Genomic DNA, 22,653 nt, shown 5'->3' with positions numbered 1-22,653 from the left:
TGCATTATCATCTTTTATTTATATAGCGCCAACAATCTACACAGCGCTTAATACAATACATATATTCAAGGGGTGTGACAAGACGAGAATTGACAGACTAAGACAAACCGATACATGAGGTGGAGAGAGCCCGGCTCGCAAGCTTATGTATTTCTCTATAGTGGGGTGTCAGGGACCTTGTTTTCCTTACCCGGTACGTGTGCATGCCTCCTGGGTGTACTGTAGGGCTGCAACTAACGATTATTTTAATAATCGATTAATCGGCCGATTATTTTTTCGATTAATCGATTAATCGGATAAAAAAAAACAATATGCAAATTTTTCGTTTATTTAAAAGAATTTAATGAACTGGATGTTAAAAAACAACTTAAAATTTACATTAACATTCTTATTTTGTTATGATGTAATAAAAAACAATATTTTCAAAGTACAAGAACCCACACAATATTTATGCACTTTGCACCCAGCACTTTGCACCCAGCACTTTGCACCCAGCCCTTGCACTTTGCACCCAGCACTTTGCACCCAGCCCTGGCACTTTGCACCCAGCACTCAGCACTTTGCACCCAACACTGTGCCCCAGCCCTGGCACTTTGCACCCAGCACTTTGCACCTGGCACTTTGCACCCAGCACTTTGCCCCAGCCCTGGCACTTTGCACCCAGCCCTGGCACTTTGCACCCAGCACTTTGCAGTCAGCACTTTGCCCCAGCCCTGGCACTTTGCACCCGGCACTTTGCACCCAGCCCTGGCACTTTGCACCCAGCACTTTGCACTGTGCCCCTGCACCCAGTCTCCAACTCTGCCCTGCACCCAGCCCTGCCCCCACATTCTGCCCTGCACCCACACCCTGCCCCCCCACCCCCACTCTGCCCTGCACCCAGTCTCCCACTCTGCCCTGCACCCAGTCTCCCACTCTGCCCTAACCCCCCCACCCCCACTCTGCCCTGCACCCACACTCACACCCTGCATCCCCACCCCCACTCTGCCCTGCACCCAGTCTCCTGCCCTGCATCCCCACCCCCACTCTGCCCTGCACCCAGTCTCCTACCCTGGCCTGCCCCCCCACCCCCACTCTGCCCTGCACCCCCACTCTCCCCTGCACCCACACTCACACCCTGCCCTGAAACCCCACCCCCACCCCGCCGTGGACCCCCACCCCGCCGTGGACCCCCACCCCCGCGAATCGCTCTGTGCGAATGGAGCCACTCGCACAGAGCGAATCGCTCTGTGCGAATGGAGCCACTCGCACAGAGCGAATCGCTCTGTGCGAATGGAGCCACTCGCACAGAGCGAATCGCTCTGTGCGAATGGAGCCACTCGCACAGAGCGATTCGCTCTGTGCGAATGGAGCCACTCGCACAGAGCGATTCGCTCTGTGCGAATGGAGCCACTCGCACAGAGCGATTCGCTCTGTGCGAATGGAGCCACTCGCACAGAGCGATTCGCTCTGTGCGAATGGAGCCACTCGCACAGAGCGAATCGCTCTGTGCGAGTGGCTCCATTCGCACAGAGCGATTCGCGGGGGTGGGGGTCCACGGCGGGGTGGGGTTTCAGGGCAGGGTGTGAGTGTGGGTGCAGGGGAGAGTGGGGGTGCAGGGCAGAGTGGGGGTGGGGGGGCAGGCCAGGGTAGGAGACTGGGTGCAGGGCAGAGTGGGGGTGGGGATGCAGGGCAGGAGCCACTCGCACAGAGCGATTCGCACATAGACATAAAGAATACTTACCTCCGCTACGGACTCGCACAGAGCGATTCGCACATAGACATAAAGAATACTTACCTCCGCTACGGACTCGTTCCACTTCAAACTTTTAAAACTTTATTGAACTCGATTGAAGCGCGTCACATCCGTCACGTAGCTAGAAGGCGGAGACTGCAGAGCGTGGAGCAGAAGCGGGGAACGCTGGCGGAGGTAAGTAAAAGGAGCCTAGTGCTCCAACGACGAATCGATCACTCGATTAATCGATAACGGAAATCGTTATCGATGATTTCCATTATCGATTATTATCGATTTTATCGATTCGTTGTTTCAGCTCTAGTGTACTGTGCTGCTGACTGAGTGAAGCATGAAGGGCACAGAGATGACATGATCGTGCCTTTTAAATCAGATATCATAAACTCGCAAATATTTTTCAAACAAGTTAACATTCCAAAGTCTGAATATTATATCAAGCACTGCAAAGACCCATCAGACCGTTACTTGCAAACTCCCACATGATAAACACAGACGTTGGCTCCAAGTCAACTGCATTTATTGGTTATACATACACATAAAAACAGCAAAAAGGGACATGTCTGACCACACATCCTCCACCAATGAAACATTTAACATCAACCCAAATAATTTTGAAGATGACGGTTCTGTAAACCAACAGCAAATAGGTCTACACTAACAAAAAATATATGGGAAGGATCAGAATTTCTTCTTTCAGGAATATGCAGCGGGTTCCTTTCCCAACTAGTCTATGCCACAAACAGTCCCCATCATACAGTCGCAAGAGAAAGTATACTCGCAGGATTCAAAACAGGGAAATCACGGGTCACGCTGGGTACACGGCTATGTTTCCGGGACAAGTCCTGCAAGCTGGATCTATACATTATGGTCCAGTATACAGTGTGATACGTCGTGGACAATAAGTTACTGGAAATCCTCCTCATGCCCCACTTCAGGCAATGAAGTCCAAGGGTCTGTTGAAACCTCCTTTTCTGTTCATGTACTGCCTGTAATGGAATTGTTGCAGTGACATCATTAGAGGATTTATTGATTCAATTGATGAATTTCATTCATCCCAACCAGTACAATGTTATAAGAATTTAATACAGTCCAGACAAAGTTTAGGGAACAATCACAAAAAAAAGAAATTGAACATGATCAGAAAGTTGGGTAAGACAGGCTCACCCATTCAAACCCATGCCATGCAGTTAAAGGAACAGACCACAGCCTACGACGTTTGCATGGACGGCACGTAGATTCATTACTGCATTCGTGTTCTACAAGATAATACTCAGCTACTTAATCCTAATGAAATACGTCAGAAAACTCACAAGGCTACAAATGGAAGTCCTGATTCTATAGAACCTCAATGTGCACACTTCAATAATAGATAATATACACACTTATGAAGAATTTTCAGAAAAACCACAAAAAAGTGGCCCGTCATTTACAGAAGTGTACAAGCTTTAGGAGTAATTATATATTATATAAAAAATAACACACATATAATCAAAATATACATTTAAAGTCTGCTTCTATCACCAGCATAGGGACTGTAAGGGATTTTGTACACAACGCTCTCTACACACATGCGCAACGCAATAAGGGAGTGAGTGGTGTATTGCCGAGGTGCAAATGTGCACGGGGCTCACCGAAAAGCTCTTATAGTCTCTCCCAGCAACTAGTTAAAACACAGTTCATTCAAATGTGATCATATAATATAGATAGAGTTCCTATTTAAAGTGCCACCTTATGACAGGTTTAATTTAAAAGGAGTTTGTATTTTTAATGTAAAATACGGTTTCAGCATATAGAAGCGTAATGGTTTTGTAGCAGTACGACATTAAGCGTAATGTATCGGGGCTGCTTACTATCATCGCCTTATACGTCATCCGCACCTATAGCTGCAGATACGGTTTGTCTTTGTCGGCCACATTCTGTGATAACCTTGCTCACAGCTGGAGAATAAATATGCTATAATCTGCGAAGAGGACAATGCTCTTGGCTGCGGTGGTAATCATGGCACTTTGCCAAGATGTTGCACCAGAATCTTTTTTTTTTTTATACAGTTGACTCATTGATTCAGTTTACACAAGTATATGGGGTCCAAGTCTGAATAGCAGTTTTATCGCCATTCCATTGGTTTCTAAGTTGATAAGGAAACTTTTCAGCCTTTCCCCACACAGGTCTACATCTGCAAGGATGCACATGACTTCTAAGTGAGGCAGATTTTTTTTTAATCCTACTTGCCCTTTATCCTCCAAGAGTAATGACTGTGTGACCATCATGTGCCCGCTGAGCAATTTCAGTGACCAGACTAGGCAGCAAAATGATTGCAAGCCAACGCTTTTACTGTGTGAGGACGTCTATGTCGTACCTGTATTTTCGTTTCTGCGACACATTAAACGCATAGGCATTAACCGATCCATCAACTTTCTTGCCCTGAAAAGAGAACACAATTTATGTCCGGTAAGTTATTAAACGGCAGTTAGAAAATCTATTAATGTTATATTTTTCCCCACATAGCACAGCCCTGCTTAGTGATTATCATACACAGTAACTAGCACCTGTATTATAGAAACGCAAACAAACAGATTAAGAGCCACTTAGCCCATCTATTCCACCTGGTGTGAGACCTCAACCATTACCTGATTCTTAAATTGTTATGATTGAAGAATAATTGGTCTTCGCAGTTAGGTTTGACAGACATCAGTGATGCTTCACTTAGAAAGCTGGTCTCAGATGCACAACTATCGGGAACAGAAATCTGTGCGCTCTCCCCCAGTGACCAAGTCATTGCCACTACCGCTATGTGTTGCTGAGCCGGCATTATCATCTCTTTCACATTTCACAACAGCAACAATTAAAGGATATTGCTTAGAGATAGTACCTTGGTGGTGTCAAACGTACTAAAGCCCATAAGTTTCATCATTTCAATCTCCTCCTCTGTTTTTCCCTCAAGATCCTCCTCTGAAAAAGACCATCATATTATTAAGAAAAAGACCCCAAACAAATCAGCTGCAAGTCAAACACAGGGGTGGGGGGGGGGGGACAACACATATGGGGAATACTGCAGAATCCCTCCATGCATTTGCAAAAGGGAAAAATCACAAATCCTTAGTGACCATTTAGCTATTATTACCATGTGTTAAAGTACTGCATCGTGTGACTGAAAAGGAACAAGACATTCCCAGTGGACCAGACTACATATTAACTCACAATTTAACACTAAAAAACCCCCACAAAAAGCTGCATTACTGCTAATGATAACACAAAACAAACTATACATAAATGCATAATATTTGGAGCCATTATACATATTTTGTAAGGAAACTCAAGCTTTGCTGCTTTTTCCTCATACTCAGGAGGCTTCTCAGCTTAGCATGAATCAAACTAAATGTGCGAGATAAATGGCCCATCTACTGCTCGTGTTTCCAGCCGCAAAGACTCAAGCATTGTTTGTACGATGTGCGAACCTTAACGTGCACTAGAATTTAGTTATGCAGATATGCCTCACATCAAAAATGTTTTAAATCACAAATATAGAAAAAGAACGTGTTATAATTCAAAACACAATCTAATAAACCGCCATCTTAGTTTCAAAATTTGCGTTATACAAAATGGACTGTGCTAGTGGCAAGCGTTAATAACACTGATCGTAAAGCTGTAAAGTAGGGCTGCAACAACTAATCGATAAAATCGATAATAATCGATAATGAAATTCGTTGGCAACGAATTTCATTATCGATTAGTTGAATCGATTATTATCGATTATAAAATGAGGGTTTTTTCAGAGCAAACGCTCTGAAAAATCCCCCTCATTATATAATCCGTTTAGTCTGACTCACCATCTCACAGCAGCAGCTCCTACTTACTCCCCCTCCCTGTAATCACTGTGACAACTGGCCCCGCCCCTTCCTTCTCCAGGCCAGAACCACATGGCTGTGACACTCATCTAACTGTAAGTATATGTATATATATATATATAATGTGTATGTGTGTGTGTATATATATATATAATGTGTATGTGTGTGTGTGTATATATATATATATATATATATATATATATATATATATATATATATATATATATTTGGGCTACTGAAAGTTAGGGGAGGTGGGGGTTAATTTAGGGGCAGTTATGGTTAGTGGGGTGTTTAGGGTTAATTTAGGGGCAGTTATGGTTAATAGGGTGTTTAGGGTTAATTTAGGAGCAGCTGTGGTTAATGGGGTGTTTGGGGTTAATTTGAGGCAGTTGTGGTTAATGGTGTGTTTAGGGTTAATTTAGGGGATGCTGTGGTTGATGGGGTCTTTAGGGTTAATTTAGGGGATGCTGTGGTTAAGGGGGTGTTAAGGGTTAATTTAGGGGCAGTTATGGTTAATGGGGAGTTTAGGGTTAATTTAGGGGAATCTAAATCCTGGGGGCAGTGAAGTGACATATCTGGGAGTATAAGGCATATACAGTATATAAGGCATATGTGGGGAGGGCAGTGTGGCATGTCTGGGGAGGACGGAGTGGTGTATCAGGGTGTATAAGGCATATCTGGGGGTAGAGTGGCATATCTGGGGGTAGAGAAGTGGCATGTCTGGGAGGCAGGGTGGCATGTCTGGGGAGGATGGAGTGGGGTATCAGGGGATATAAGGCGTATCAGGCACAGTGGCAGATGTGGGAGGCAGCGTGGAGTGGCAGATGTGGGAGGCAGCGTGGAGTGGCAGATGTGGGAGGCAGCGTGGCATATGTGGGAGGCATTGTGGAGTGGCAGATGTGGGAGGCAGCATGGCGTGGCATATGTGGGGAGGGCAGGGTGGCATGTCTGGGGAGGATGGAGTGGTGTTTCAGGGGGTATAAGGCGTATCAGGCACAGTGGCATGTGGGGGGTAGAGTGGAGTGGCAGATGTGGGAGGCAGTGTGGCGTGGCAGATGTGGGAGGCAGCGTGGAGTGGCATATGTGGGAGGCAGCGTGGAGGGGCAGATGTGGGAGGCAGCGTGGAATGGTATATGTGGGAGGCAGCGTGGAGTGGCAGATGTGGGAGGCAGCGTGGAGTGGCAGATGTGGGAGGCAGCGTGGAGTGCTGTGGTAGGCAGCGTGGCATATGTGGGGGGGCAGCATGGCATGTCTGGGAGGCAGCGTGGCAAGCCTGGGCTCAAATGTGCATATATTGGGGGGCTGGTTGGGAAATAAAGACAAGAAATGTATTATCAAAGTTTTTTTATTCTGCTGTTTGTATTTAACATCATTTGTTTAGTAAATTATTTTAAATAAATGAAAAATTTACATTCATTTTTTTTATCCGATTAATCGAAAAAATAATCGGCCAACTAATCGATTATTAAAATAATCGTTAGTTGCAGCCCTACTGTAAAGCCTGACCTGTCATTTCCCGTTCCGGCACAGAGCTTTTGGATTCTTTTTCGTCATCTCGTCTCTCCTTCTGTCTTGATGGGGAGAGGGAGGAGGACCTGTGTCTACGGGGAGACCTAAAACATGAAATACATCAAAACAATGGAATATAACAGGGGGGGAAAAAAAGTGTTCTGTGGGCAACTCCATCAAAATATATTAATTCCGGATAACACTGGAATATTTATCATGGGCAGTAATAAAAAGCACAAACAAGACATACAGCCGGTTAAGAATAGCCCAACACAAAAGTTGATTGATCCGATTCATAATGTATGAATAGTATTTAAAGGGAACTGTCGCAGCTCTAACAGATAACATTAAACGTGCTTTATTTGTTAACCAGTGTGATTGTTATCTTGATATCTGGTTTACCTCAGGGAATGAAGCAGAGAGACGTTAAGACGGCTTGTCCCACAGCAAATTCATTATTTGTTTTAATACATATATCATTGATTTCAATATTTCACTGTAACATGTAGTTATTACTCCAATAACACATTATACAGACAAAGGCAGGAGAGAGACAACAAGCCCTTCATTACTTTACCTGGAGCGACGGCGGTGTGGGGAGCGAGAACGGCTCCGGCGTCTTTCACGGGACCTGGAACGCTCTCGTCTTCTCCTCTCACGTTCTCTGGAAGCGGATCTGGAACGTCTGCGTTCTTAAACAAGAACAAATAAAATAGCGTCAACATTCCAATGTATACCTCGCTTAATAAATCCGCCAGCACGTGCCAATAGCTCCCACGCCATCCTGAAAAGCGAACATACAGGAAGACTACATCATTCTTTCACCACTCACTTCATCTTCTCATGTAGACAAAAACAGAATTCCACCGCTTGTATGCTTTTTTTTTATGCCAGCATCGGTTTACGCCGAAAGGTTACCCATATTATTACGAAGAGCGTTACATGATGCACTGGATAAGGGGGGGGGGTGAATCAGTGCAAGAGCCCTACTAAACAACAAGCATTCGTCAGAAATGGGCAAAATCACACATACCTGGGGTAGTATCACATACAGGAAGACGCATTCAGCTGAACATATTTCCCGCAGGGAAACCGGTAGGAGGAGGGGGGGCAAAGGCATATGGGGGATTCTACACCCCATGAAGATTTAAAGGGACCATGCAGCCAATATATGCATTAAGACACATATGTTGGATGGAGCGTCCCTCTAACCCCTTCACGGATAGAGCATACAGCCAAAAAAAAAACAAAAAACGTTTCCCATACGTCATGGTTATTTGGTCTCATCTCACTGCTGATAATTACTAATATTTGCCCTATAATGCCCAAAATAGATAAAAATCTGGTCCATGGGCTCCAATCCAAAGAAAGTTAATGAACATATTTGAGTATTTTTTCACATTGGCTCTAGCTGTGTATAATTTATGGAAACCCATGAAAAAAGCATTTCTCACTTTTTATTTTAAATTCTATTCATTAATGTAATATATTTTGTATGATTAAAGATTTCAAAAGAAGGCCTTAATTGTGGACACACAGTAAAAACACGAAAACTGCTGTGGTCTTGTAGCGTAGAAAAGCCTTGGCCCTTAAGGGGTTAAAAGTAAAGCAACAAAACACATGCCAGACCCCCGGCAATACCGCGAAGGAGATCACGGGGCTGCCCGTGTGGGAGACGGAAAGCAAAGCCCAGCAAGGCGTGTGTGGGGGAGGGGTGATGTTCAAACTGTAATCGTCGTATTTTTTCTTTATAACGTTAAAGAAACGCTACAATTCCCGGTTTCCAGGCAGGGACGCGAAGCCTCTAATTGTGTACCTATACTCCACAGCACGGTATCCTAATGATACGCCGCTCCCTCCACTAGCCTCGCACAGAACTAATCTCGCCAGTCGGTTCCGGTAAGTTACTCACCTCTGCGTCTTTCCGGGGACCTGCTGCGGCTACGACCCATCTCGCCTTCTCTTCAGTCGCAGGAAGCGTAGCACGGAACAGAAACTTCTAGACAGTGCACCAGCTGCGGCTCCGGTCAGAAACAACTTCCGGTAAGAAAGGTTCCGCCGTCTGAATTGTGCAGTAAAGAAGCGTGTGGTGCTTGCGCTGTATGCTGTTCAACTAACACTAAATTAACAAGGCCTGGTGTTTATTGTGCTAGATTTTACTTAAATGTACTTTTTATTATATCTTCTGGAGTAAAATAAATATTTTCTTCTTTTAAGTGCCCAAAAATGAACCATGTGGTCGATTCGTAAGATATTGATACTTTTTATTGGGCCAACATAGAAAATGACGTAACGTTGTATAAATTAAGGAAAGGAGATTCATTGTTAAAAGCTGGGTCTGCCATAGACTGACGCTTCAGCTTTCATGACGTGGCCTATTAAATACATTTCTATAAAATATATTGCAAAAAGCAAGTATTTCTGTGATTTTGTTCACTTATTTATTTCACTTTTAGGGTACCCATACAATATATATACAGGGGGCAATTACTTTCAAGGGTTACACGTATAAAGTGGGTATAGAGGCAAAAGGTCATCATTGTTTACCTTATTTGCATGCACCTACCCAGAGTCCCTTGTGGTTGTGGTAGCACCATGAGATTTCTGAGGGAAAAACAAGCCTTTTGGCTTGTCTGGTGTCTGTAGATGAGTGTTTAATAATGCTTCTACTACCCATGAAATTTAAATGGAAGGGTTTCCATCGCCTTTACCCACAATAACTTATGTAATGGTATATATAGATATGTGATGCTGCATGCAAATTGGCTAAGCTTGACCCAAGTACGCTAGTCACCTCCTACCACTTAAATCCAAGGTCGCCGAGATATGACATCATATCTTTGCACGAGTGGTGCAGAGTAAGTTCACCAATGAGCCTCACATCGTTTATCACGAGTGCCTATTAATTTGCCCCCCCTTTGAATTCACGGCTTTTGAAATTCACGGCTTGGCCATCACTATTCTTTGGCACACGATTTTGTCACTGCGTTTTTGGACACTGTTTTCTTTTTAAGAGGCAGTGAAGCCTGGACTTTGCTGGAGGAGGATTGGAGCCTTCTGGCCCTTTCCTCTCTTCAAGAAGGCCAGCAAGGAGTCTCACTCTTCGGGGTGAGACTCAAGATCCGACCCTCCCATGGGGGGGGGTTGGAATTTGTCCGAGTTCTCCGTGAGGGAACTCGGTATCGTAGTCTGGCTTCTGCTGCCTTGTGCACAGAATGCGGCACCAAAGAAAAAAAAAAAAAACAATGAGCCTATGCCAGGTAGTGTTCCATGGTGCATAGGAGCCAGTTACATGGAAGCTCAACTAGCCTATGGAGTAATGGCGCACCGGGGAGCTTGATTGACAATTAGGTGCAGTAGGGAGGCTGCCGCCCCCCTGAAACTCCCACCCTACACCAGATTACATGCCATGTATATGCACACTCCCTGCTTTCAGTAGTAGCCTAGGTAGGAGTTACATGGGACAGAAATCTATATTATTTAACTAAATAACGTGTGCATGGATTTGTATGCGGAATGAACTCCAATATGAATTACCATGAAAATAGGGTTGGAGTGGAGCTTCAACACATATAATCACCCTATTTATTAAAAAATTTACAGGCAGGTGTTTTTTGATTGTTTTGTTTTTCTTTAAATTTGGTATGAGGGACTGCAGCTCGCTGATCCCCCCCCCATGCAAATATATATATATTTTCATACAGCCTTTCCCCCATCAACCTCTTCTAAGATGACAGGCTTGGACTGACCATTGGAAGGCTGGCCAGTCGCATACATGCATTTGCAAGTGTAAAAGAAATGCGCTAGAATGCATGCAAACTAAGCAGCTTTACAAACAGCATTAACAATAAAGATATGGTTGAGAGGCTAGAGAGAGACAAGCGACCCCCCCACCCCAAATGCTTCATAAGGAGAGAAACTCATCAGAACAATGGAAAGAACCACGATTAATGAAGAAACACAACATCATCTACCATCCAATAGTGAAGTCAATTTATTATGTGGGTACAGAAGAAAACAGAGGCTTTAGCAGATGAGCACAAAGAAGGCTGCCCATGCAGTTATATTATTTACACTGTTTCTGACATAACAGTATCAGGGCAATGGCATCTATAGGCGTTTTATATACATTAGGAGACACTACAGACCATCGCTGTTACGATTGTCAGACCCCACACTTTCCAAGTGGAATACGAGACAAGCTATTACGTTAGTTAGTGTGTTTCACGCGCAAAGTAGGCCAACTAGCGTATTCAGTCTCTCCTTTGGTACAGAAAGGATTAAGGATGTCTGAGTCAGAAATTAAGTGGCATGTACTGCTCGTTCGGAGATTAGAATAAATCCACTGAGTTTCTAAATGCTGTGTAAGACGGTATAGCCCACAACTCTCTTACCAGTTGTAGAACTACAACTCTCATGATGCATCTTCCTGCCGTAATGCTGGTAGAGCGTATTGAGATTTGCTTAAGGTCTAGTAGTGGGGTACCTCCGCTCTAAGGGGTATATATCGTGTAAACAGGCCGAGCTTGCGGGGTTTGCTAACATTAAGAGCAGTCATGGTGCTGAAATGTCGCTCATCAGTGGCGATGGGTCACTGGTGGCTTCAGACCATGGCTGTATTTGTTTACCAGGGTGCAGCAAGATGCAAGCAGCTACAGGGTACATAACCAGATCGGTAAGCACTAGAAAAAAGTGCGCACAGCGGAAAAGCTTCAGATTGGTCCCAAAAGCTACAAGTGGAAGAGATACAAAGTTTGTAAACAGCACCATAAACTGCTAAGAGGTAACCCACCCAAATCACCACGTTCTCTCGTGCTCCCGAACGGTTGAGGGCCTTTTTATTTCAAAGTACTTGGAACTACATATTTAACATAATTAGGAAATTTAAAAGCAGGATCTGCTCCACATATAAAGTTTAACTTCAACTACCATAAATATTGATGCAGTGAGCAAATTAATAGGAGTAATTATTATTATTCTATTACAACAAATTACTAACTAGGAACTGGAAAAACGTGGTATTCACACAAAGAAAGTGAAAGAAGTCTTCTCGCCAGCACCATGTTCCTTGTATCATTTTATTATACTCGGGTGATGTAAGACAATAAATATGTTGTATTATTGGTGTCACAGCACAGGGAACATTCAAGATCTCCCCCAAAAGTTATTGGAATGCATATTCAAGAAGAGTATTCTGGTGATCAACTCGACTCAATGAAATGTGTAAAGTTCTGTAAAAATGTCACTTTTCCCCCCACTATCTGTCACACAAATATTGCTAAACAGTGTGTTGTGAATGAGGGAGAATCCACGGATTCGGTCGTTTAGAACGTTGGTGTAAGGTTCCATTTTGAAAAATATGGTTTCAAAGAGAAGTGCTATTTAGACGGAAGCCATGTTGGTTTTTTCCCCACACAGAAAGTCCTCACTGCCAACTATCCGTATCACTGTTGCATAAACCATTGACAAAAAACATCAAAAAGAAGTAAAACTTCAAAGAAACGGTTAATAAAGCGATGTATAAAATGCCTGTGGAAGAGACCTAGACCGTCTTGAAAGCTTGCAATCCATTCTACGTCAGTTAGCCAATAAAGGTATCATCTTTACCAAATTAGCTTTCTCGCTTTCCATGGCTAACACGGCACAACTCTACACCTAAAGTGATGTGGTCATCGCATCTGTATTTCAAGCTTGGTAAATCCAGAAGTGTCCCCCTCACAAGTCACATACCCTGTTGGATTCCTGGTCTTTACAACAAATAAGAAAATAAAATGGTCTCGTGGTCCTTAAAATATCTCCCCCCTCCAAGACACGATAGCTTTTAATTGAGAGTCTGTCTTTAAACTACAACCTACTTGTACCATATACAAATCCAAAGAATACAAAGAACACGTTAAAACATGATAACCTAAGTGAAGAACCACAGATAAGAAATGAAGCCCGGTCAGGGGTGGATTGTCCATCTTGGCACGCCTTGGGGCATTATGGTGCCGTGGGCTGAGCTGTTGTAGTTTGTGGCTGGATCCAAGCAAAGCGCACCAAGAGGGAGACCCGGATGTGCATTTTTATTTGTTTCCCAAATGCCACAAAGTACCATATAAATAATGAAATGCCAGCCCATGGGCTAGTATTGTCTGTGATCGACTCTTGGGATTGTGGATAATGGATTAAATGCAGAATATTCAGTACAGCATCCCCCAAAATGGATACGTGTTCACGTGCATTGGAATATATTCAGATCTGCAATAAGTGTATTTATTTTGTGTAGTGATGAATAATCTACCAACCAGGAGGCAATGGCCTCTAAGAGAAAGCAGATATTCTAATGTCATAAGTAGCCGTAGCCACTATGGTTGCCTCCACATTCACTATAATAGCCAAAACATGGCAGATCTCCATAGTTTTGTATGGATATCTCCAGTTATTAGGCTGCCCTTCCCGGTATCTGGCTATGATTAAAGAGAACGTAATTTACTGTTAAACAGTGTTCTTTTTTTTATGGAAAACATAAAACTGAGGTTTATCACATGATTGTGGGTCTTTAAACTAGGTCGGGTGCAGTGTTCATCCTCCTGGTGTCTGCGGTGCTGGAAACATTATGAAAATGTCTTTTAGAGAGATAAGATGGATTGTTCAAGGAGGCTGTGGACCTTCTGATCTGTCCAGCCCAGTCCGTACACATATGACTGAGTCACGAGCAAACAGCCCATCTCTAATCTTGATGTCCCTATTAAACAGGGTATATTTAACCCCCTGGCAGCAAAGGGGCTTGATTACCCTATCTGTTCAGTTTTCTCCAGGAAATCAGGACTCTACTTTTTCTTTTTCCTTTTCTTTCTTCTTTCCTTTCTTTAAGAAGGAAGGTGTACGGAACTTCTTTTTCTTTTTGGAGGGTGATTTTGTGGGGGATCCTTCTGGGGAGGCATTGTGAACGGTATCGTTTTTCCCTTTGGGGGTCTCTGTGTCTGTGACTTTAGCCGGTGGTTCCTCTGGAGGAGGCTGATCCTCCTCTTTACCGTTTAACACCACAGATGGTGGGGCTTTTTCTTCTGCAGTTTCTGCTTCTGTGGCTGCTGGGGTCTTTTCCTTCCTCTCCGTGCCTATATAATAACAGAAAAAAAATTATATAGAAAGGGTAAGCCATTCATAAGGTCAAAATGTGCCTATATTAAAAATATTAATGTCATTCATTCAAAGATGATTTACTCTTCAACCCTTCATCTGTGATCTAGAACCTAGAACATAACTGATCTTTGTAGAACCTTCTCTAGTCTATCTGTTTTTTCCTGCTGTAAAGACTCAGGCCTTCAGTCCGATCAGGTGTTGGGCTTGCCCACACTGTGCATGTTTATATTTCCCATTGAATTAACATCTACCAGGTCTGCTGGTAGGCCATTCCACTTGTCTACTGCCTTCTCAGTAAATCCGATATAAAAAATGGTTCTCAGGGAAAGAATAGATATGTTTATTCTAGCAGATATCATCTGCAAAAATATTGCCGAAAAAAAACTAGAATTTTCAAATAACTCCCCCTAAATGGAGGTGCATGTAAAAGATAAAGGCTTAACAAAAATTGAAATACCCTGTACTCTATTCCTGATTTACATTTACAAAAAAGTAAGTTTCACGCCGGGAAAGAAAGGGGTTAATATTAGAAACAGCTAACTTAATGTAAAATCGAAGCAGACAAATGTAAATTTTTCATGTTAAAAAGTGTTATTGGATTAACAATGCCGCAAATGCAGTTAGTTGACAAGGTTGGATTAGTCAGATTTTACTTGAAGCATAAGGAGAATTTTTTTTTTTTTTTTTTTTTAAATAAAATCGACCTACCCAACATGCATACCTAAGGTCGACCCCCCCACTCCACAAAAATACGGTATGTTGAAAATCAAATATAACACAAGATGCGTCCTCGTTTTGGTAAAAGTCATACATTTTGTGTAGATAGCAATCTCCATTTGTTTTACCATCCTTCAGTTTGCTCTAACTACGTTACAGAATTTGGTTACCATTCAACAATAGAGAAGGTCAAATATCTGGGGGGGAAAAAACTACAAAACAATCAATAAGGTTCAGCTATGTTTGATCAGTACCAATAAAATCAAGCAATGATCAGTTTCCGTTTTGAGGTCAAATCAGTTGTTTTTATGTATGGTCAGCTTCCCACCGTTTTAGAATGGAATGGTATCCAAACGCCTGTAATAGAGCTGCTGAGGAGGGAACGTCATTGTATTCCTGAAGAAGCGTTAAGGGGTGGAAGGAGCAGCAAAGCAGGCTGGCTATACTTACTACAAAGACAGGTATTCAGAGTCTGAGGTGACTCCTGCCATGAGAGAGCACATGGAAAAAGAAGGGGAGAGGTTGTGGCGACACACACACAAAGACACAATGACAAAGTGTGATCACAATGAGTACACAAAGAACTGCGTGTACCGCAGCGGAAGGAGAAAAAAGGACACACTATTTCTCCACCAGGCACTCTAACCTTGGTGCTCCTCCATGCCATATATTTATATTTACCAAGCTGAGGTTATTTATTTTATCAAATATGATTAGAGAAATTTGCTGAAATATTTTGGTTTCATTTTTAATCATAAGAGGTGGCAGTAACGACAAACCACTGTTTATGTTTCTTCAAAAACATAAGACTATTACTAGCTGGTGAATTACAAGTTGTTATCTCCTGATGTTTTTATATTTGCCGAGTGCGACTGTGTTTCAATGCGTGATACTGTCTCAAAAGAACCTTTTAGAGCTTTTGGTGATGCCTTTTCCTTCAAAAATAAGGATAATAACCATCACCTTGAAATATCTATATTTTCTGCTTCAAACTAATATACTAACTACTGTGCCAGTGTTAGGGGCACCACACTGGTTGTTGCACTGCTCTTGTTTTACCTAAGCCTATGTTCTGTTAGTTAAAGATTTTTCCCCTATCCAGTTTCCTAGAAAAAAATATTCATCCAAATACACCCCCAATATATATGTCCCATCAAGAGGAAAAGGTCCCTGTTTTTATATCCATATCCCAACATCTGCCTACCTTCTGAGGACTTTGAAGGAGACCCAGATGCAGCAGGGACTTTTGTGGGACTTCTGGCTGGAGAAGTGGGCGGGGTCACTAGAGAAGGTTGTGAATCCTCATTGGATATTTCTTTGTCACCCAAATCTATAAATACAGAAACATTGTAATTCATAGAAAAAAGTATCTTCTCGAGACTAGTAGGTGTAATATGTAGCACTTGAACGTGAATTTACAAAGCTGTTTTCAGTCTTTTGTATCAGTCATTTGGTACACACAAAGAAACATCATATCTATAAGCAGAGGGCACATCCCATAAGCTGTTGTACCAACCATCAGGGGCCAGCTTCTTCCTTTCCACCTCCTTCTTATATTCTTCCAGCTCCTGGTCAGTCAGCTGGCTAAATGGGTTGGGTGTCTCAGGTTCTTGTGGCTCTTCTGGAGATGGCTGCTCCTTGGTTTCACCTTCTGTTTTGGAAGCCAAGTGACTGTCTGCAGACTGGAAACGGACTCTGTTAAAGCCTCACTATATTTACTCCAAAACAATACCCCATACATAATGTGAAAGTTCTTACCGGGCTTCTGCTTTTATCTGTTATAACACTAGCCAATAATTGAGACTGAGGACCGGCAGACTTCACATCTTGGCGATTCTGCTCTCGGATCTGTAAACAAAACATATTAATAGTTATATCCTAGCATGAACAAAACAGAGAACCAAAGCATTGGTGTTTTTTGATAATGCTCTAAACAAAAACAGCAAATTGTATATTATATGACATAAAATAAACAATTTCTAGAGCATCCTTTGTATATGATACCCTCTTTTTTTTTTTTGATTGGGGACAATTGTTTTGGCAGTGGGATCCCACAGTGGGGTGAGTGGGGGCTTTAGTGCCGTCCCACTGAAGAGACCGAAATATCTCAGTGTCATCTTGTTAATGGCCTCACTTAAGAGACCAATATTATAAATATGTATATATTTAATGTAGGAGCATAAACACCATTTGATGCATGCTAATTAATGGATATATATATATATTGGGAGATTGGATTTAACCTACTTTGTTCCTTGTTTCTAGGACTTCACGAGGGTCTGTGAATAGTGGTACAAATTGATTGGGGTTCTCAATACGGATTGGCATTCCACTGCTGGGCTTCACCACTTCATCTGCTTTCAGCCACTAAAAAGATACAAAATCAGGCTGCAGTTATTAGGTGCCAGTCTTATATCAACCATAGCCTAATTTGCACTTGAATACTTAACTCCTAGTACATATTATATGATTTGTTCTGCAACTATTTTCTACTGACCTTTCACCAAATGATTCTAGCTACATAATAGATGAAAAAAATGTAATAGGGAAGCACACGAGGCTTTGTCTTATATTGCCATATACCTTTTGTTCTCAATCAGGAATAAATATTATATCTGGTGTAGCATGACTTGGAGCCGTCCCATGGAGCCTTACCGTGGTTTTGCTCCTAGGGCTGCTTACATTTTCTTCATCCACATTGACCCGTAAGTAAGTGTTGGGTGTGTTTAGCCAGCGGGTCTTTTCCTTTTGCTGTTTCTGGGCGTGTTGACGTAGGGTAGAGAGAGGAACGCCCTCTTCCTCGAAAACAAACCCAGTCACGGTGGCTGGTATCTCCACCTCGCTCTTGTGTCTTGTTTTTTCTTGGACAAATGGGTGCCGGTAAGCATATCCTGTACGGTAACCCTGCAGGCAAAAGAAAAACGGGTGGTTATACAACCATGCAGAACATCTGAATTAGAATCATTAAATGGAATGCTCTTCAAGAAGGTAGGGTTGGGACTCCTCTCCACTAATGGTAGACAAGCTCACAAGACATCACATCTTTACGCGATCACCAAGACCAAACCTGCATTGCACAAAACGCCAGACACAGATCCGCTAAAAGACCCCTCTGCCCATGCCCCTTTTGGGAATTGGTTGCTATGGTGAATTAAATTTTTTTGGTATTACTGCAACTCCAGGATATAAGAAAATTAATGGTGATATCTTTAAAACAGATATACATCTTGTTTCCGTGATGCTCCATCTCCACTAATAACTGACTGTAGCTTTGAGATACTTTGTATACTGAGTGACACTCCAACCTTTATATGCTCATTCACTAACTTTAGGTGCCGTCTTGTGCGAGAATGAGAATACACAGAAAGCATCCCCCTGATTGACTGTAGGCATTCTTTGACGGCGAGACTTGTAGGGGACATTAAACTGTACCTTTAATGTATAGATCACTATGAAATGCACACTAATTCCTCATAAAAATGCATGCCGCCTTCATTGTAAAGTTTGACATTTTTATAATGACTCACCAGATTATCCAACATTCTCATCAAAGCCTCAAATTCATGTTCTCCCAACCGGCTCTTCTGCATGGGTCCAAACATGCTGCCAGCCCAGCCCACCGTGCCCACCTCGTGGGGCCGACACTTTTCCTTGTCCAACAGGATCAGGTTCTCGGGACCTCCAGCACTGGGCACTGCGGAGACCTTAAATCCGCAGCAGACATGTAAAAGAGTTAATAAAAGGCGAGGAAAACCAAAAGTGAATTAAAGCACAAATGGTCCAACAGTGATGTGTTTCATATGTTATTGGCAGAGTTCAGCTAAATCGTCATAATGAAAAGGTGAGCGTGCACAAGCTACAACTACATTATATGGCCAAAAGTATGTGGACACCTGACACTTGGAAATTTATATGTAATTTGACCCTCCTTATCGCTATAACAGCCTCTTTTCTTCTGGGAAGGTTTTCCACAAGACTTTGGAGTCTTTCTGTGAGAATATTTGCCCGTTCATCTAGTAGCCCGGCTCACAATCAGCGTTCCAATTCATCCCAAAGGTGTTCAATGAGGTCTTTGTATTCTGTAGCAATAAGATTACCCTTCAAGGGAATTAAGGGTCTCAAACCCTGAAAAGCAGCCCCGCATCATTATCCCTCCTCCACCAAACGTTACTGTAGGCACTATACACTGCGGTAGGTAGCGTTCTCCTGTAATTTGCTAAACCTAGATTTGTCCATCAGATAGTGAGGCGTGATTCATCACTCCACATTTTCACGGCTCCAGAGTCCAGTCGTGGTGTGCTTTACATCGCTCCAGCCGATGCTTGGCACGCCACATAATTATCTTCGGCTTGTGTGCAGCTTCTCGGCCATGGAAACCCATTTCATGAAGCTCCCAACGCACAGTGCTTGTACTTCAGTGTACAAGTGACGGGTCGGGTCTACTGATTTGTGGCAGATCTGTTACTACTAGATGCTTTTGTCTGGAGACTCCGGGAGAAGCGCCACTTCTCTGGGTCTCCACCAGAATACTCTGCGGGGCGGAAGCAGTGTTCTGACACACCATCCCTTTTACCCCTTATACAGCAGCTTATCCCATGACCTTAGCGGGATCGCAATCTGACGTCAGCGGCCCACATCCCACAAGGGGGCTCCGGGTAGTCAGAGCGATCAAGTTACCAGGTATGATGCGTCCGTTACACGATAATAGCACACACATCCTACAAAGGTGCCATGTTTAAAGTCACTGACCCTTTCTACTGCCAATGTTCATCTTAGAGATGGCTGAAAACACCTAAACTCAATATCTAGGAGTGGTGTCCACATATGTCATAGAGCAGGGGCGTCCAACATGCGGCCCGCGGGCCAAATGCGGCCCGCGAGACCTCGAGGTGCGGCCCGCGTAAGAACGGCAGCCAGGGCAACCGATCTTACGCGAGCCGCACCTCAAGCCCTGCTACTTACTTGTGGGAGGGTCTTCTGGACTGCACAGAGGAAGCGGAGTTCACGTGACATCCTACTTCCTCTGTGCTTTAGCAGAGAAGGCAGAGGGAGGCCGCGCCCCCTACTGAAGTCTGTAAGCGGCATCGAGGAGCTGCAGTGCAAGTAAGGGGGTGGGGAGGGAGTTTGAATGAGTGTGTGTGATTGAGGGAATGAATCTGTGAATGAATGATTATATGAATAAATGAGTGTGTGTGTGTGTGTGATAGCATGGATGTGTAAGTGCTGGAACCTAGGCATGATGGGACTGTGATTGCTGTTAGCAATCACACTGCTATCATGCCAAGTCAGCCAGTACATGCTAAAAACCTGGCCAGCTGCCCCCCTTGTGTATTGATGTTGCCAGCAGTATGGGGTCTGCACTTACAGCCACCCTGTACCAGCATGTACTGGCTGACTTGGCATGATAGGAGTGTGATTGCTAACAACAATCACAGTCCCATAATGCCTAGGTTCCAGCGTTTACTGGATGGATGTGTAAGTGCTGGAACCTAGGCATGATGGGACTGTGATTGCTGTTAGCAATCACACTCCTATCATGCCAAGTCAGCCAGTACATGCTGAAACCTGGCTAGCTGCCCCCCTTGTGTATTGATGCTGCCAGCAGTATGGGGTCTGCACATCACTTACAGCCACCCTGTACCAGCGTCTATTGGCTGACTTGGCATGATAGGAGTGTGATTGCTAACAGCAATCACAGTCCCATCATGCCTAGGTTCCAGCATTTACCGGATGGATGTGTAAGTGCTGGAACCTAGGCATGATGGGACTGTGACTACTGTTAGCAATCACACTCCTATCATGCCAAGTCAGCCAGTACATGCTGAAACCTAGCTAGCTGCCCCCCTTGTGTAGTGATGCTGCCAGCAGTATGGGGTCTGCACATCACTTACAGCCACCCTGTACCAGCATGTACTGGCTGACTTGGCATGATAGGAGTGTGATTGCTAACAGCAATCACAGTCCCATAATGCCTAGGTTCCAGCATTTACTGGATGGATGTGTAAGTGCTGGAACCTAGGCATGATGGGACTGTGATTGCTGTTAGCAATCACACTCCTATCATGCCAAGTCAGCCAGTACATGCTGAAACCTGGCTAGCTGCCCCCCTTGTGTATTGATGCTGCCAGCAGTATGGGGTCTGCACATCACTTACAGCCACCCTGTACCAGCGTGTATTGGCTGACTTGGCATGATAGGAGTGTGATTGCTAACAGCAATCACAGTCCCATCATGCCTAGGTTCCAGCATTTACTGGATGGATGTGTAAGTGCTGGAACCTAGGCATGATGGGACTGTGACTACTGTTAGCAATCACACTCCTATCATGCCAAGTCAGCCAGTACATGCTGAAACCTAGCTAGCTGCCCCCCTTGTGTAGTGATGCTGCCTGCAGTATGGGGTCTGCACATCACTTACAGCCACCCTGTACCAGCATGTACTGGCTGACTTGGCATGATAGGAGTGTGATTGCTAACAGCAATCACAGCGAGCACAGTCCCATCATGCCTAGGTACCAGCATTTACTGGTTGCCTGGGTTGCCAGCATTTACTGGTTGCCAAGTCATATTGCTAATTTTGTCCAGTTGTGTGTTACCTACTTTTATTAAAAATGTGAGTTTTTATTATTATTTTTAAAGGTGGGGGCCATTTTCGGTTTTGGCTAAGTGAACCCTGAATGTTTTGGTCCAGAATTTTCATTTTAGTTCATCCCTAGAATAAATCTAGGGAATCCTGAATTAGTAGTCACAAAACTTTCTAGGCCCAGAAATCAGTGAGAGGAAGAGTAAAGGTTTTGTGTCATTTTACTTTATTTTAATCTGCATATTTTATTAAAGGCCATATTTTTTGTCACAGTGAAAAATGAGTGCGGCCCGCGCACGTATACAATTCTGATGAAGTGGCCCACTGCAGAAAAAACTTGGACACCCCTGTCATAGAGTGTAGGTCAGGGCCTAGGCTTTGCTCATAGAGACACATACAAGTTGAGCCAGACTTGCCTGTAGAATAAGAAAGGTCCTCACAATCGTCACTATGGATAAAATAATACACAAGAGGATGAGTCTGATTGAGTCAAGCTAAGGATCCTATTCCACCACTCTTGCTGAGCCTGGGGCATTTCTGACATGTTGGCCACAAAACCTGTTATTTCCTAAGGGGACCATCCTGCCCAGTTGGAGACGTCTAACAACTAACGTTCCCTCACTTTCTGAAAAAGTACTGGCCAGGATATTAATAGATTTTTAGTGTTCAAACATTATTTGTTAGATAAAGGAACACCGGCACTCAATGAAGATAGAAGTATTAAAAAAAGTATTTTATTCGGATGCTTGATCCCTTATGTATAAAAAATATAATGTGTCCAAAATTATGCAAGAAAAGTAACAAAAAAACAATGAATGACAATGAATATCATACCAGCCGCAGAAAAAGAGAGACCGCTTGGCGTGTTTCGCACCTCAAGTGCTTTATCAAAAGCTGAACATTATTTGTTAAATTACATTTTCTAACCAGCACTACCACCTTGCGACCAGCAGGCTGCGCACTTGCGCATGGATCAGGATACCCCTCACAGCCACAACCCGATTAAAATGGATGGTGATGTGTGATTTGTTGCGGTGTAGCCATCACGCTACTTTCCTACGTTGTCATCATTTGCAGGAGGGGCATGAATGGAAAACCCAAGAGAATTCTGCTAGTTAACACGCTACACGTCTTGCACTAAAG

At 43.5% G+C, this 22,653-nt stretch overlaps 2 protein-coding genes across 4 annotated transcripts in view; both read right to left on the bottom strand.

Moving 5' to 3' along the window:
- Nucleotides 1–2,232: 2,232 nt before the first annotated feature.
- SNRNP27 (small nuclear ribonucleoprotein U4/U6.U5 subunit 27) lies at nt 2,233–9,112 on the bottom strand. The gene is made up of 6 exons (XM_053462131.1): nt 8,999–9,112; nt 7,664–7,778; nt 7,084–7,190; nt 4,602–4,681; nt 4,089–4,153; nt 2,233–2,718 (listed from the first exon to the last, which is right to left on the bottom strand). The coding sequence occupies exons 1-6, from the start codon at nt 9,036–9,038 to the stop codon at nt 2,664–2,666; spliced, it is 462 nt and encodes a 153-aa protein (XP_053318106.1). The 5' UTR covers nt 9,039–9,112; the 3' UTR covers nt 2,233–2,663.
- Nucleotides 9,113–12,150: 3,038 nt separating this feature from the next.
- Nucleotides 12,151–22,653, bottom strand: part of ADD2 (adducin 2) — a 32,815-nt gene continuing 22,312 nt past the window's right edge. For 2 of the 3 annotated variants that reach the window (XM_053465248.1, XM_053465249.1), the window contains exons 9-15: nt 18,456–18,632; nt 17,584–17,832; nt 17,176–17,295; nt 16,687–16,776; nt 16,445–16,610; nt 16,133–16,258; nt 12,151–14,186 (exon numbers count right to left, since the gene is read on the bottom strand). In XM_053465248.1, the coding sequence (XP_053321223.1) occupies nt 13,891–14,186; nt 16,133–16,258; nt 16,445–16,610; nt 16,687–16,776; nt 17,176–17,295; nt 17,584–17,832; nt 18,456–18,632 (1,224 nt within the window). In that variant the 3' untranslated portion in view covers nt 12,151–13,890. Of the gene's footprint in view, nt 14,187–15,378; nt 15,413–16,132; nt 16,259–16,444; nt 16,611–16,686; nt 16,777–17,175; nt 17,296–17,583; nt 17,833–18,455; nt 18,633–22,653 lie in introns of all 3 variants that reach the window. The other variant, XM_053465251.1, reaches the window with a different exon arrangement.

The sequence above is a fragment of the Spea bombifrons genome, chromosome 4 (genome assembly GCF_027358695.1).
Source record: "Spea bombifrons isolate aSpeBom1 chromosome 4, aSpeBom1.2.pri, whole genome shotgun sequence".
NCBI classification, from domain to species: domain Eukaryota; kingdom Metazoa; phylum Chordata; class Amphibia; order Anura; family Pelobatidae; genus Spea; species Spea bombifrons.
The sequence above is the reverse complement of the archived record's forward strand: the minus strand, read 5'-3'. Positions and strand labels throughout refer to the sequence as shown.